Source organism: Euprymna scolopes, chromosome 30, assembly GCF_053919585.1.
Source record: "Euprymna scolopes isolate OS-2025 chromosome 30, ASM5391958v1, whole genome shotgun sequence".
NCBI classification, from domain to species: domain Eukaryota; kingdom Metazoa; phylum Mollusca; class Cephalopoda; order Sepiida; family Sepiolidae; genus Euprymna; species Euprymna scolopes.
Window position 1 is genome coordinate 46,264,730 of NC_136511.1, and position 15,239 is coordinate 46,279,968.

At 32.1% G+C, this 15,239-nt stretch overlaps 1 protein-coding gene across 1 annotated transcript in view; it reads left to right on the forward strand.

The window, feature by feature from the left end:
- LOC145254792 (mitochondrial Rho GTPase 1-like) overlaps positions 1 to 15,239 on the forward strand; it is a 105,503-nt gene that overhangs the window by 37,921 nt on the left and 52,343 nt on the right. Inside the window, exon 2 of the mRNA XM_080113578.1 lies at positions 10,696 to 10,754. Coding sequence (XP_079969704.1) covers positions 10,696 to 10,754 — 59 coding nt within the window. The remainder of the gene's footprint in view (positions 1 to 10,695; positions 10,755 to 15,239) is intronic.

The window sequence follows — 15,239 nt, forward strand, 5'->3', positions numbered from 1 at the left end:
AAGGATAAATATGAATTAACTTGGGCTTGGCTTAACAAGCGCCCGTTCGTCACTATTTGAGGAAAGGTCTTGAGCCTGTTCTCAGGACATCCAATAAAATTTCCTTATATTTTCAAATTGATTTTGAAGAAGAACATTTTATTTGTTAATAAATTTTATATTTTCACACAAAAGAAAATTTCCTTACTTTTCCTAAAATTATGCAATTTGTTGGTTATTAAATGACTGGGAATTGGCCGTGAATTTGATATTCCCATGAAACTTACTTCTTTTGGAGGAAGTAAGTTCAACTCGCCTAGGGTAAGTGCCACTTCAGTACACTATTTATCAGTCTTTTCAATTATTAAATCATTTCTCTCTGATAGGTTCATAAGAGTAGTGGTTGATGGGCAGAAATCAGAAGCTCACAGTATTAATGCTGGAGTCTCTCAGGGGTCCGTCCCGGTCCCACATCTCTTCCTGATCTATATAAATGATCTCCCAAGTCACATCCTAAGATCATTCATAGACATTTATGCTGACAACACTATCATTTATGGCAACACTTCAAAGGATGTAAATGACCAAGTTCTCTCTGATTCTCTCTCCTCTGATCTTTATCACATGATGCAATGGGGAAAGAGGTAGCTGGTTGATTTTAATGCATCTAAAACCGAGACATATATTAGAGAGTGGGTGTTGACGTCTTATTAAAGTTTGAAATATTCTAACATTAAGATTTGTCTCCCTTGAAATAAAATTGCTAATCATCCAACCAATTGTTTTTATTTGCCTTTGGGATGATAGATTATTTGTATGCAAATGATATTGAGCTGACACAACCTTGCCATGTATGTTAGACATGTATTGAGAAATAATCAACTATAGTGAATAACAGATTTAAGTGCTATTGCAATGACTTCATATTTGTTCAGTTGTATGTATTGCATAAAATTAAGTTTGAGCATAGGAATATATAATAGAGCTCCTTTATGAAAACTCACCATCTGTGCCAATCTAATTATGATTTTTGAAAGCCGTAAATAAGCTATGTACTTCACTTTTGTTATAAATAGATATTGAAAACAACTCGGTTCAGTGTGCGTAAATAGATTAATATAGTGAAACTTGACTTTTATGGCCTGTTAAAAACTGGGCAAAGTTAAAGCTCATTGTTTTGGAATGAGTGCTTTATGCCAAATTGATGATTGAATATAGCTAAATTTGTGTTCATTTTTGCATTATATACTAACAAGCCTGGGTGCTCGGCGTTGCCCAGGTGTTTTGAGGTGTGTGTTGAGCAAAAAAAAAAAAAAAGTGGTAGTAGGCAGGCAGGTTCGAACCCGTACCGCAAAAGAGGAAAAGAACGTGAAAAAAAAAAGTGACATCTTTGCTGTTGCTCCTATTGCCAAACTGGAAGTGGCATATGTTTAAATTAAAGCTAGTCAATCGAAAAAAGGGGATGGCTTCCAAAAATATTGGTGAAAAAAGCTACCTCTCCTTGTAGAAACGTACCCAGTTGAGGGTATAGGAATGAATGTTTTTAGCCAATTTTTCGATATTTGTCATCCGAAGGGTCGATCTTCAAAACCATACCGATTTCGTGAAAATCCGACGACTCTGTCAAAAGTTTTTTGTAGGCATACAAATATACATATATGCATACATTTAAACAGATAGGTGAGATTTATATATATAGATGCCTATTAATTCTTAACTGTATCGAACAGATACCACATTATTTAGTTCGCTTCACCTTATAACAAAGGTGGCTACAAAATTTCAGCTAAATCGGTCCAGTCTATCATTACCACTCCCACAGACTGTTGTCCACAGTCCCAGTGGATTACAAGTTAATTGCAGTCCCTAACCCTAGGATCACAAATATAACATTGTATAGTCTCAAACCCTTCAAATGTATTCAAACACTCGCTGGTCACTGGAACGACGCATATAACGCTGTTTTTAGCTCTAAAGTGCACAAAACGCATAAGCCATTAAGTTAAGTGGTGACACAATTTTCAAACCAATGGGTTTTCGGCAATACTAGACCAGTACTTTCATTGATGTCTCCTAGGTTAGTTTTTCAGTCATTGATCGTCGCTCATCACTAATAGGTTCTTCTCTCACAAAAGGTCATCATTCGGCCGAAAACCCTTGTCACTGGAAAGGTCTGGTTTGTTGACATGGTACTCCTCTACCATTGCTGGTTCATGAGGTCGATCGTCTGGTTCTGGTTATCAGTGATATCTGAAAAATTGAATCACTTTCAAACACTAAAAAAAAAAAAAAAGCAAATAATAATTAACAAGTCCTCGTTAATCGTTTTTTTTTTTTATAAAAAATAATTATTCGGTTTAATAATCCAATAATATATTTATATATAATTCATATAAAAAGAAAATGGATTATTATATTTTTCTAATATAAGAAAGATGTTTCTGGATCAGCTTGGATTTTTGTTTTCAACTTAACCCTTCTTTCTAAGTTTGCTGGGCGAAGTTTGGTTGGTAATATCGATCCCAAAGTTCAGGTAATTTGAGATTGATACTGGTGTGGACTCGTCAGGAAAATGCAAAGGAATCCCTTAATTATCCCAGAACCCTTACTTCTATTGATGCGTAACTCCCCCCCCCGCCACTCTGTGATTACCATGTCTACATCAATGACTTATCTCTACGTTATTTTCTTTTCTTCTAATAATCATTATCTTTCTTTCGAAATCAGTCTATCCTCCTCTTTCTCTTCCTCTTCTATACGAACGATTGGTTTTTACTTTCTTTCCCAAATTATTAATTTTTCTCTTTCTCTCTTTTCCTTTTTCTATCTATGTAAACTCCCTTCCTCCTTTGTTTGACCAGCTGCGGTTTTTCAACTTAGTGGCTGAGATAAATGACTCCTAAGAATTTGTCAGCAAGGTTATTCAACTTTACCCAAGGCGCATAATATTTCTACGCAAGTAGTTTCTAACGAAAAGTGGAACGAACAGACAAAGAGAAATATAACATAGATTCACTTCAATTTCAACTCCTGAAAACTTGTTTATTTTTGGGGTTATTTTGATAAGATTTGGATGGAAACAAAATATCTTTTACGTTTATAAATGTACATTTCTTTTCCTTATATAATTAGTGTTTTCTTTTAGATTACCTTTTTTTTTTTTTTTTTTTTTTACATAGGAGTCACCACTTATCAAGGCCTGAAGGCCACTCGAGGATAAGGGTTAGTTAATGAGTGTACAGTAATCAATGGGATAATATCGTAGTAATCATTAGTAGTGAAAATTTTAGTAAATTGGATTACTTGAGGGGACAGCTTATCAAGAATTTGTTTACATTGGACTTCAAGTAAGATTACTATTTTTAGTGGTTGTTTTCAAATTAATGCAACTGATGTTGTGTGTCTCTAAAAACTGTTTCATCTCGTCTGTGTGGCTGTCTTCATATAGGATTTTGAGTTGTCATCCACCAAAGAAATCCAAGTTAAAAACTGTAGTGAATAAACTTTTGAACCTATTATCAAATAGTTTTTCTCTTTTTACATGGTCCAAATGGTTTATTTTATTTATTTTTGTTATGTAAATTGCTCCAGGCAAGGCATGAAGTCACTTGGTGTAACGACAACAAACGATGATTATCATGAAGACAAGAGATGCCTATATGTCCTTAATCTTAGAAAGACCAGGTCTATAGATAGGAGGAAAACAGTCAGCAGGAAAAGTTCCACAAGCCTGCACTTCTTGAAAAGAAGCTATTGGAATAGGAAGCTGAGGTATAAAAACAGCAAATTGATGAAGACTAATAGACCAACATATTAAACGAGCTGGAACAAAGGAAGCAGGGAATAGGTCAAACAATTGTGAAGAACACGTGACATAATAGTATTTGTAGAAAAGACTGAAACTAGCAACATCGTGTTTGAGAGAGAGAGAGGTTGCTGAGAAGAAAGATCAGGGCCAATCAAATTACAGATACACTTCTGCACCTTATCAGGAACCCTCGAATGAGACAGAGATTCACCAGACCAAATATGACAAGAGTACACTGTACATGGTATAATATTTGATTTGTAAAGATAAAACATAGCCTCAATGTGAGAAAGTGTTTGGAGCGATAGACTTGACACAAGCAATGGATCAAAAAAGATTCGATGAGAAAGAAAAATCAAGATATTTCAGAGTCGATTTATTCTCAACACCAGTCATCAATGAGAAACTCGGGAAGAAAGGAGACACACCTACAATTGAAAGACAAGCTAAGTCTTAAGAGAATTAAATGAAACAAGCCATTTCGTACCTCAATCCATAACTTAACCCAGATCGACTTTTAGATCAGCTGCATATTTCAACTAACTCGATGGAGACTGGCGATAAGTGATACCAGAATAGAGAGGGGTATCATCATCACAGATGTTAATCTTTTGAAAATATTCTCTGGAAAAGCATTGATGTCGAGAACAGTGTTGGGCCTAGAATAGAGCCCTGGGGAAACACTGGCATTGATAGGAAACGAGAATGAGGAAGCATCATCCAAATGTTATTCGCAAATCTTTGATCACAAAGAAAAGACTTAATGTTATGAACCTTATCCTCGACACCATAACCCAGAAGTTTATGCAGAAGACCAGATGCCACACTCTGTGAAAACCTTTTGAAATCTCAATCACAGTGGCTATAACCTCTCCCAAATTATCGATTTTACTGTTAAAATAAAAAATCCAGCTTGATCGCTACTGTGTTATAAATTATATTACAAGAATTCAATCTGTTAGTTGTTGAAATAAATTTTATATTTTTATGAAGAAAATTGCACTGCTGGCTGTCTACTTTTTTTTTTTTTTTTTTTTTTGGAAAGCGATAATGATTTTTACCCAGTAGTTAGTTTTGATCTAATAATTATTGTTTGCATGGTGATCAATTCTCATTTACTAATTATATGACATGACATTGTAAGGATTTTTCACTCGTTCAAAACCTGCATTTTTACTTAAACGATATCAAATTTTTTTTACTTAAACGATATCAATTTTTTTTTACTTAAACGATATCAATTTTTTTTTTACTTAAACGATATCAATTTTTTTTTTACTTAAACGATATCAATTTTTTTTTTACTTAAACGATATAAAATTTTTTTACTTAAACGATATCAAATTTTTTTTACTTAAACGATATCAAATTTTTTTTTTTATTAGACTACTCTTCTCATCTTGAGTGTTATTCGCACAATGCTTCAACCAATTTAACTTGTGACTGTCTTCAGGTGCTTGTTATCGAACTTGGGAATCTGCATGGAATTTCAAATCTAATCTGCAAGGCGTAACTGATAAAGTACTGGGTAAAATTCAGTTGTAAGTGACAATCATCTGGGGGGGGGGGGTCAACCCTCAGTACAAGCAATACTCGGAATACAATTGTGAAATACTTAAGACTTCTGTCCTGTCATGGCTGACAGAACATGAATAAGCTACCTCCGTGGATTAAATAGAGGGTTTGGTTCGATATTCTGTGCAGATTTATTTTAAATGCGTCTTTACTACTTTATTTTGAGTTTTTGGCAATATTCTCCTTACACCCACACACGGGGGGGGGGCTTTGTTCGACCCTTTGGTGAAAAATTCATTTCAATTTGAACTTTTTTTTATCATCCCTATAGTGAATAATGATAATGATAGTAAAATTAATGGGGTTTTATCCAAGTTATATCTTAGCAAGTTTTTTTTAATACTCGCCTTAACCCCAAACCTGACATATTGCTACTTGGACGTAAGGGACTACTAAAGTTACATTTTTGTGTGTTTTTAATTGGATTTTTAATGGGATTTTAAAAAATTCATTTCCTTTTATTTCTAAATTCAATATTGGATTATAGTAAATTAAAAAAAAAAAAGTCTATTTCTTAAAGGTTTAATTAAAACTTTTATGTGTTCTATTTAGACATTTCTTACTCCCTGCTGCAATTGACATCTTAACGACCCCTACTTACCAGGCTAGATCTGTATCATCTGTAGTATTATAACAATTTGGATTTCTTCAGAAATGTGCTGTTTGGTGATGATTCATTCAGCTTTTTGTTTTTTCTTTCTCTTTTTTTTTCTTTCTCTTTTTTTTTTCTCCCTGATATTTAATACTAAGTTCGACTGCCTACCGAATGCAAGCATCTATACTCATAAATTTAGTTTTTTTTTTTTTTTGTTGTTGTGTATTTATATTCATATTAAAAACCTTTTTTTCTATTTATTTACAAAAGAAAATACAACTTTGTTATACATGTTTTGTGGAATTGCATTCACTAGCAAAAGAGCTAGCTAATTTGTATATTTTTTTAAACATTCATCTCAATTTCCTATTAGGTTTTTCGGTTTTCTTATGAGATGATCATCTTTAGTTAACTATTTCGTGTAATTATATTCATGTAGATATTCTACATGATTTATACTTGCGTAATATTTGCGTAAAAAGGTTTTAGTACACACAAATCTCTTTCTATATATATTTATGTATGCGTACATATATTTGTTTACAAAATTTTGCCTACCAAACTCCTCTGTCAGTTTTTGGTCTACAGACATGAAATTTAATATATTGGATATTCAAACTCCTACAAACATGTAAATAGTTGAAAATATTATGAAAAATCGCTTTTTTAAATTAAATGGTATTAAATAATTAAAAAAAAAAGATTTTTGTTTTAATTTAATGATTTTTATTAAGCAATAATTTATGTCAGTTGATTGCTAAACTTTAAAAGCTACTTTTTTTTTTTTTTTTGTAAAGTACTTTCAAGTTAAATTCAGTTTTTACGATATTTTTGTTTATTATATTGTTAGGTAATTTGCTAGAATAACTTTTTAAATTTAGTAATCAAGTAAAAATGATTTTTGTTTCAATTAAATTAAAGCCAGAAGTGTTTTTTGTTTTCATTTTCATAAGAGTTCTAGTACGGAAATAATCTAAATTTGGTACTTCTGTATTTAATGCCCCTTTTTTCCGTGATATTGCCATGGCATATGTTGGTAGCTTACGTAAACTGTCGAAATATGTCGAGTGCTGATCAAATTTTAAAACATTAGAAGAAAAAAAGACAACTCTCAAATAGTAATTTTAATGAAGAAAAATGAAAATACAGTTTTAAATAAAAACTAATCTACTGTAAGTTTCATGAATAAATATTTACTTTTCTTTTTAAATATGTAGCAACAAATGCAAACTTTTGTGTTTTTGCTACTTCTTCGTTATTATAGCAGAATTTGCTCTTAGACAAAAGGCAAGGAATATCACTAAAAATATTGCTTTTGCAATAAAATCGATAGGACGTCTTACAGAACACATCACAATAGTATTTGTTAATACTAATTATAAATCTGTTACATAATATTTATTAGAAACTATATAAAAAAACAAAAGGAGATATGTAAATGAGGCATAAGAATGGGTGTGTATATATATGGCATAAGCCTGACCTATTTTGAAGGAATAGAAACCTTATCATTTATTCATTTGGATTCATTATTTACTAGCAGGAGGCCCGGCGTTGCCCGGTCATAAAACAAACGTAAATATTATATTGTAATTCATACAGAAACTGAGACATTTGCATGCGAGTATTATGTTTTTTCTAAACAGTTCACTTCTTGTAAGTAAAATAAAATATACTCATGGTAAGATCAAAACCAAAACCTAAAGACCCTGAGTCACATATGATAACCATTAGGCCAGCTTAACACAATCTTTAAGATGTGTTTTTTCAAACCTACTAATTCTTAACATAAGGAATCTCATGTGAACAAATCACGCATGCGCAGTCATGAAGCAGTTGACACAGATAAAAATCTGATCCTCCCCCACGTACCAATTTTTCGATTTTTACTCCTTAGCAGCCCCCCCCCCTTTTTCTGGATGAAAACCGATTAAAATGTTTTCCACATGTCTGAATACTCTATGTTCCAAATTTCAGGTTTGTAGATCAAAAATTCGTTGAGTATATAGGTTGGAAAGTGTCCACACACACATCATCATATCTCATATCTTATCGCAATAGAAAAATTAACCAATTGCATGGCGGTGCTGTTTGCCTCCTTAAGGTCTTGGTTTGAGCAATGAGGACCCAATCAGCAGTTTTTCCTAAGGTGGTGCATCGTTTGTACCTCTCCACATGGACGTAAAGGTGAGGTGTCTAGGCCCCACTTGTGGAGGTTGTCTTTTGTTTTGCCTACTTTGGCTCTGGCTCTATTTAGAGTCACCCAGTTTTTTTCTACCAATGTCCGAACCCTGGGGGGGGGGTTCTTTTGGGCCTGGTAGGGCTTCATTTTTATTCCTGCTGTTATAGTCTTGCACACACACACACACACACACACATTCTCACTTTTATAGATATATTATCACTGCAGTATTTTTCATTTGTAAATTAAGATCGTTGTTTACCAATAACGATAAAATAGGAAGAGACATACATGCAGATAAAAAGTACAGCTGGTATATTATGATATATGTACCGATCGTCTCAATGTTATATTCCTGTACTTATTCTATAAGTATTTCTATGAAATTTGTGCCCCAACAAATTGGCTTCACGTGTACCTTTCGTTAGAGATACCCTCCACCTGATCAACCGAATCATCAGCAAAATCCCATTCCTTTAATGTAGAGGTCCCCAGTTACCAGAAAGCTGTCTCCTCTAATAGCTTTTTCCACAAACTGCTTGTTTTTGAAATTCCCTCCCTGCTGCATTTCTCCGACTGTACCTACATACAGCAGTTCAAATGTAACAACTCTTGCTGCACAACTCCCCATTTAATATGCCCCTATAAATCTGTCTCTTCACAGTATTCCCCTTATGTCTCGGCAGCAATATGCTTTGTTTGCAGCGAATTTAAGTAAAACAACAACAACAACAACAAAATTCTAGGTGTTGATATTTAAATCAGTCATTTTTTAAAATAAAATATTTCAGATTTACATGAAATTTGAGCCATACTCGTTAGACACCAATTAAACAAGATTCACAGAATTGCAGTTTATTAAGCTTTAAATTTTAAACATTCTCTAGAATCCAAATCATTTAACAGATTTTGATTAAAATTGGAATAAGGATTCTAGACATAAGGTTTAGTAGCTTTATATGTTGACTAGCAGGATCTGTGGAAATTCCACTGCAGACTCTTTCATATGTAATATGTTGGCATTCTGTGGATGTTCAGCATAAATGGAGATGCCCTGATATTATTGTAGCTCTTTTGTTAAAACTGCAAAAGTATTTTTCTAAGCTAGCAGGGATGCTCAGTCGTAAAATACGCTTAAATATGATATTTTAATTCATGCAGATTTCGTATATATTATTATAGTCAATTTTCTATAGATTATTATATATTATAAAGTTGTGATTTAAAAAAAGAAAATATATATATATATATATATATATATATATATATATATATATATATCCATATGACTTGGGTGCATCAGCTTGAATTAAAACCGAAACCAAAACTTATGAAGAAATATATATATATAACTTGGGTTCCTTTAGCTATAACCAAAACCAGAACGCATGAAGAATTCTTGGTAAAATTATTACAAGAAATGGAAGGTCATGACAATTAAACGACAGTCACTTGGAAGAAAAAAGATGTAAGTGTGACACACAAAATAACACACATGTTATTCTATTAATAGAGATTTTAATCTTTGTAATTGGACAAATGGTACCTACGTAATTGTCATGTCACAAATAGTAGCATATCCAAAAATTACGGAACGCAGTAAGATAGAAAAATAATTAATGAAAAACAGTTTTCGATAAAGGTTGTATGGGGAATATAATTTGTCTGACATTTTGAATTAGGTTTGTCACGTGACGTAAGCAATAGAACTTAATTATCTCCCACTGTCAATTTATCTATATTTAGTAAGCGTAATATTGCGATTTTGTTTCACAATTTTTTTCGTTAATAATTATTTTTTCTAACCCCTTGTTTTTCGTAATTTTTGGATATATTACTATTTATGCCATGACAATTACATTTATTTGAATTGAAATTTAATATTTCAATTTATTCATTCAATATAGAAGCATCAAACTTTTTTTTAACAATCATATTCACCCCAAACAAGACAAATTGCAACTGAGATGTAAGGATTACAGTAGTGACAAAACTTCTGTGCAGAGAACTAATTTTACCGATCCTATTAATTTGTTTGAAAAAAAAAATCAATGTTTTCATTATTTTATTATTTCATTATATTATTATTTTATTATTTCATTATATTATTATTTTATTATTTCATTATATTATTATTTTATTATTTCATTATATTATTATTTCATTATATTATTTTATTATTTCATATTATTATTTTATTATTTCATATTATTATTTTATTATTTCATTTTATTATTTCATATTATTTCATTATATTATTTTATTATTTCATTATTTCATTATATTATTTTATTTCATTATATTATTTTATTTCATTATATTATTTTATTTCATTATATTATTTTATTTCATTATATTATTATTTTATTCATTATATTATTATTTTATTCATATTATTTATTCATTATATTATTATTTTATTCATTATATTATTTCATTCATTATATTATTATTTCATTCATTATATTATTTCATTCATTATATTATTTTATTTCATTATTTTATTATTTCATTATTTCATTTCATTATATTAATTTTTTTCCATTTGTTTTTCAGCATCTGTGGGCAAGACCTCATTGATTCTCTCACTCGTGAGTGAGGAATTTCCAGAAGAGGTTGGTGTCTCATTTTTTATTTTTTTATTTTTTATTTTTATATTTTCCATTGTATTTTGTAAATGATAGACATTCAAAATCTATCCTTATGGGGATGGTTGGTGATTACTTACTCCCATTTTCTTTCTTTTGTTACTTTGTTTTAAGTGTATATAGAAACAGTTTGATTTTATTAATAACTTGCAAGGAGACCCAACATTGCTTGTGGTTTGAATGAGGATTAAAAAAAATGTTCCACACTTCCAATACTTTTCTGGTCATTGAAATCAGTGAAACCCACCATTTTTTAATCAAATCGGTTGTCTGCTCTAGTTGGGAGCCCACCACAATACACTGGGAGCAAAGTTCACATGCCTTCTCACAGTGACTTAGTTTATAATACATTTTGTCTACATTGCACTGTAGAGAAATTACTGTTGATTTTATAAAATTATTTTTATATATAATAGCTTGAATTAAAGTTTAAAATACAAAAGTCAAATGTCATAAATCGTGTTCTAAACAGAAACATTCATTTAGAACGCGCTTCTGTCTTATCAAAGACCGTCCTGTTGATTTTATATGCCGAGCCCCACTGCTTGTTGCGATAAAACTTCTCAAATGCACTTGTGATGTTAGGTTGTATCAAGGTGTTAACTTTAGTCAAAATCTGACTGTGTCCTGTTTTAATTGGATTTCTTCGATTATCGATTTTTTTTTTTGATTTTTTTTTTTTTTTTTTTATATTACTTATCGGGTGTATTCTGATACAAAACCTATCTATGAACACTGCCAGGCACATAAAGTACATTTATGTGGAATTTAAAAAAAAAAAAAAAAAAAAATCAACCCAGCCATTTCAGAGTCCATAGAGAACGAACTCAGGCACACACACACAGTGTGTTTTATCTCTAAGTTGATATATATATATTAATCTTATAAATTAAATAATTTATAAGATTATATATATATATATATATATATAAAGCTCTATCTCTAGTGTAGAAAAGTTAACCGTGCGTCTATTTCATCTAAGCTGTGGATTTACCTTCACACTGTTTATACCAACATGATACTATCAAAGTGATATCATAAATTTAAGGTAGAGTTTGAAAAAGAAAAGTATAGTTGCATGACTCCAAGATAAATGTCTATATCTGTTTTGCATGATAATCATTATTTTAAACCCATAATCCATCCTTAATCTTGTTTTAATTCTCTCTGAAATTTCTTAATTATTACTTGTGTATCCCTTAACCATACTTTAAATCATTTCCTTTAAACGAAATTATGCTCTGTATTTATATACTTTTTACTTATTATAAGAGGGAAACTTTTTTTTTTTTTTTTACATAGGAGTCACCACTTGTCAAGGCCCTAAGGCCACTCGAGGATAAGGGTTAATGAGTATACAGTAGTCAATGGGATGATACTCTTTGGAAAAGAGGTTGCAAGGAAGAGAAAAGGGAATCCCCCACTAGACTACGATGTCTATTTTGAACTCCATCAAGGCAAGATAAGCAGTTTCTAGCAGCTCCTGCCCAGATGTGGTAGCAATACTCCATCATTGGATGTATCTGGCTTTTATATGGATAAAGAATTGCATCAGCGGTGAGATATCTACTGGAGCAGGAGAAGGATTCCACTATTTTTCCATCGACTTTGGCAACGGATCCTCTATTTAATTTTAATGTCTTTAGAAAACAGAACTTTATTAAGTAGATACTGATCTGTATAAACAAAACAGATATATGTGAAACGGATAAACTTTAAAACTACTGATTACATAACACTGAAATTAACAGGAAATAGTAATCATATGCTAAGGATGGTTTATAACGAGTAAAATCTTTGTTTGGATGGATGAAAAATGCGTACAGAAATACGTCGGCAAACTGAAATGCAAAAACGTTCATTTCAATTTGACGACATATTTCTATTACTTTTGCGCATGCGAAAAATTCATTCATAGCTGGAAGTGGTTTCATTTTAAATCTTATTTATGTGTAGATCGCTGAAACGGTAGGGAATGTGACTGATGAAACACTGTTTTGGTTTCGATTCTAGCTAATGACACCCAAGTCATTTTTTTTTTTTTTTTTTTTTGTAACATTTGAAATCAGTAATACATATAAAGTACAATATAATCTACAATAGAGAATTGGCTCTGTTATAATGAATATGAAATCTGCATAAATGAAAATATATGTAAGCAGATTTTACGACAAAACCAAACTCTTTGCAGCAAATTCTACCCTTTACGACCAAGGCCACTTACCCCCCCCCCCTGTATTTCCTCCTGTAACTGAAAACACGCTATGCGACATATAAATATCTGTGCTTGATGGTGCCAGGCTTACCAAAAATCTTGATTCCAGTAAAACTATCATAGTTCTCAAAAAGCTTCAATGGAAACTAGCTTTTATACTTATAAAACTGTTTAAACATTACCTTTAAGCGAAATGCTTTCCAACACCCTGCAAAACTGCATCAATTTACCTTGTATTCAAAAATTCTGGAGATCGATCATCTGCTTCTCAGTACAGACCAATCAGTCTCCTGCGTGTCATGAGTAAGTTGCTGGAATCTGTAATAAACAGAGAAGTAGTCAACCACCTCGGCAAAATTAACCTACTCTGTGACATGCAATATGGTTTCCGTTCTACTAGACCTACAGCTGATGTGCTAACTGTAATATCACATAGAATTAGTGAATCTCTCAATGAAGGCTTTGTTTCTAGAGCAATAGCTCTTGACATATATCAAAAGCTTTTGATAGAGTATGGTATAAAGATCTCCTTCACAAGATTGCCAGCTACGAAATAGCTGGAAATGTCTTTTCAATTATTAAATCCTTTCTCTCTGATAGGTTTATAAGAGTAATCGTCAATGGGCAGAAATGAGAAGCTCAGGGTTCCATCCTGGGCCCAACTCTCTTCCTAATCTTCATCAATGATCACATTCTTAGGTCATTTATAGACATTTATGCTGATGACACCACAATCTTTGGCAACAAACACATCAAAGGCTGACAATGACCAAGATCTTTCTGATTCTCTCTTTTTTGATCTTGAGTATGTGGTGTAATGGGGGAAAAAGGTCGCTGGTTAATTTTAATGCAGCTAAAACCCAGGTTTTCTCTTTTCATCATAATCATTCTGACCTCCACCCCCACCCCAGTTGAAATGAATGGCTCTTGTCTTTGGGAAGCTCCATGTCTTGACAAGCTTCTGGGACTGACCTTCACTCCTGATTTGAAATGGAACACCTACATCAAATCAGTTGCCAACATCACTGGAAAAAAGGTTGGATCATTCTACCGCTCCAGTAGGTATCTTCACTGCCGATACTATCTGTATATGAACTATGTCCTAAAATCGAGTAGTGTTGCCACATTTGAACGGGAGCTGCTCGCCATGCCCTATCCTGCCTTGATAGTTCCAAACTGTCTTCGAAATCTAGTAGGTGATGCGCTTTTTTCTTCCCAGCAACCTCTATCCCACAGAAGAGATATGGCCTACCGGTCTCTGCTCTATTGTTATTTTCATGGCAAGTGTTCACCATATCTATGGTTTCCTCCCTCGCCAAATTTTCACAAAAAACTTGACTAGCTACAACTACTATCAAGTTTCCCCCACTCTCTATTTGTGCCTAAATCTAAATGCAGATTCCACAAACAAAGCTTCTTTCCTAGAACTGCCCACCTGTGGAACACTGTTCCATTGGCCTGCTTCCTGACCGACTACAGCATGGTAGCCTTCAAGCCTAATGTAAACAAGTTCTTGTTGAAACGTTCCTTTTAAATAATCCAAATTCTATCCAACTTACATCATTAACGGTTACTACACTACCACCATACATTCATTAACCCTTATCCTCGAGTGGCCTTCAGGCCAAGATAAGTGGTTACTCCTTTGTAAAAAAAAAAAAAAAATCAGGGAATATTATTTAACTAATATAGAATGTGTGATATGTTACATATAAAACAACAGTAGGCGGGTAGGAGTGGGGTTAAATTTAAGAACATTTTTTTTTTTTTTTTAATATAACAGGGCTCTACCTTGCAAGTGAAACAGTCGCATTTGCGAGTGATTTTTCAAAGTGACGACTAGAAATAATGAAACGCTTATCTTTTGGCGATTGTGTTTCTTTCACTGACAATCTTCCAAAGCTCACTACTGAGTGAAAAATTTTTTTTCAACTTTTTTTTTTTTTTTTTTTTTTTTTTTTTTATAAAGCGAACAAAGTTAAATTATTTAAAACAATAAAAGTTTAATAGAACAATATACTATTTTTTTATCGTAGGTTGCTTAAAAAAACATCTGAAGAAATTAGAATGTTTATAGCTTCAAGTATCAACATAAAATTTGTTGTATATTTAGGATTACACCTAATAAAAAAATGCAGAAAAATCTTTATGATGTACATACTCGTCACAGAACGAAGATATCATATTCTAAAAATCATGTGAGTTTGGCTAGTAACTTTTCTATTTGGCTAGTAGAC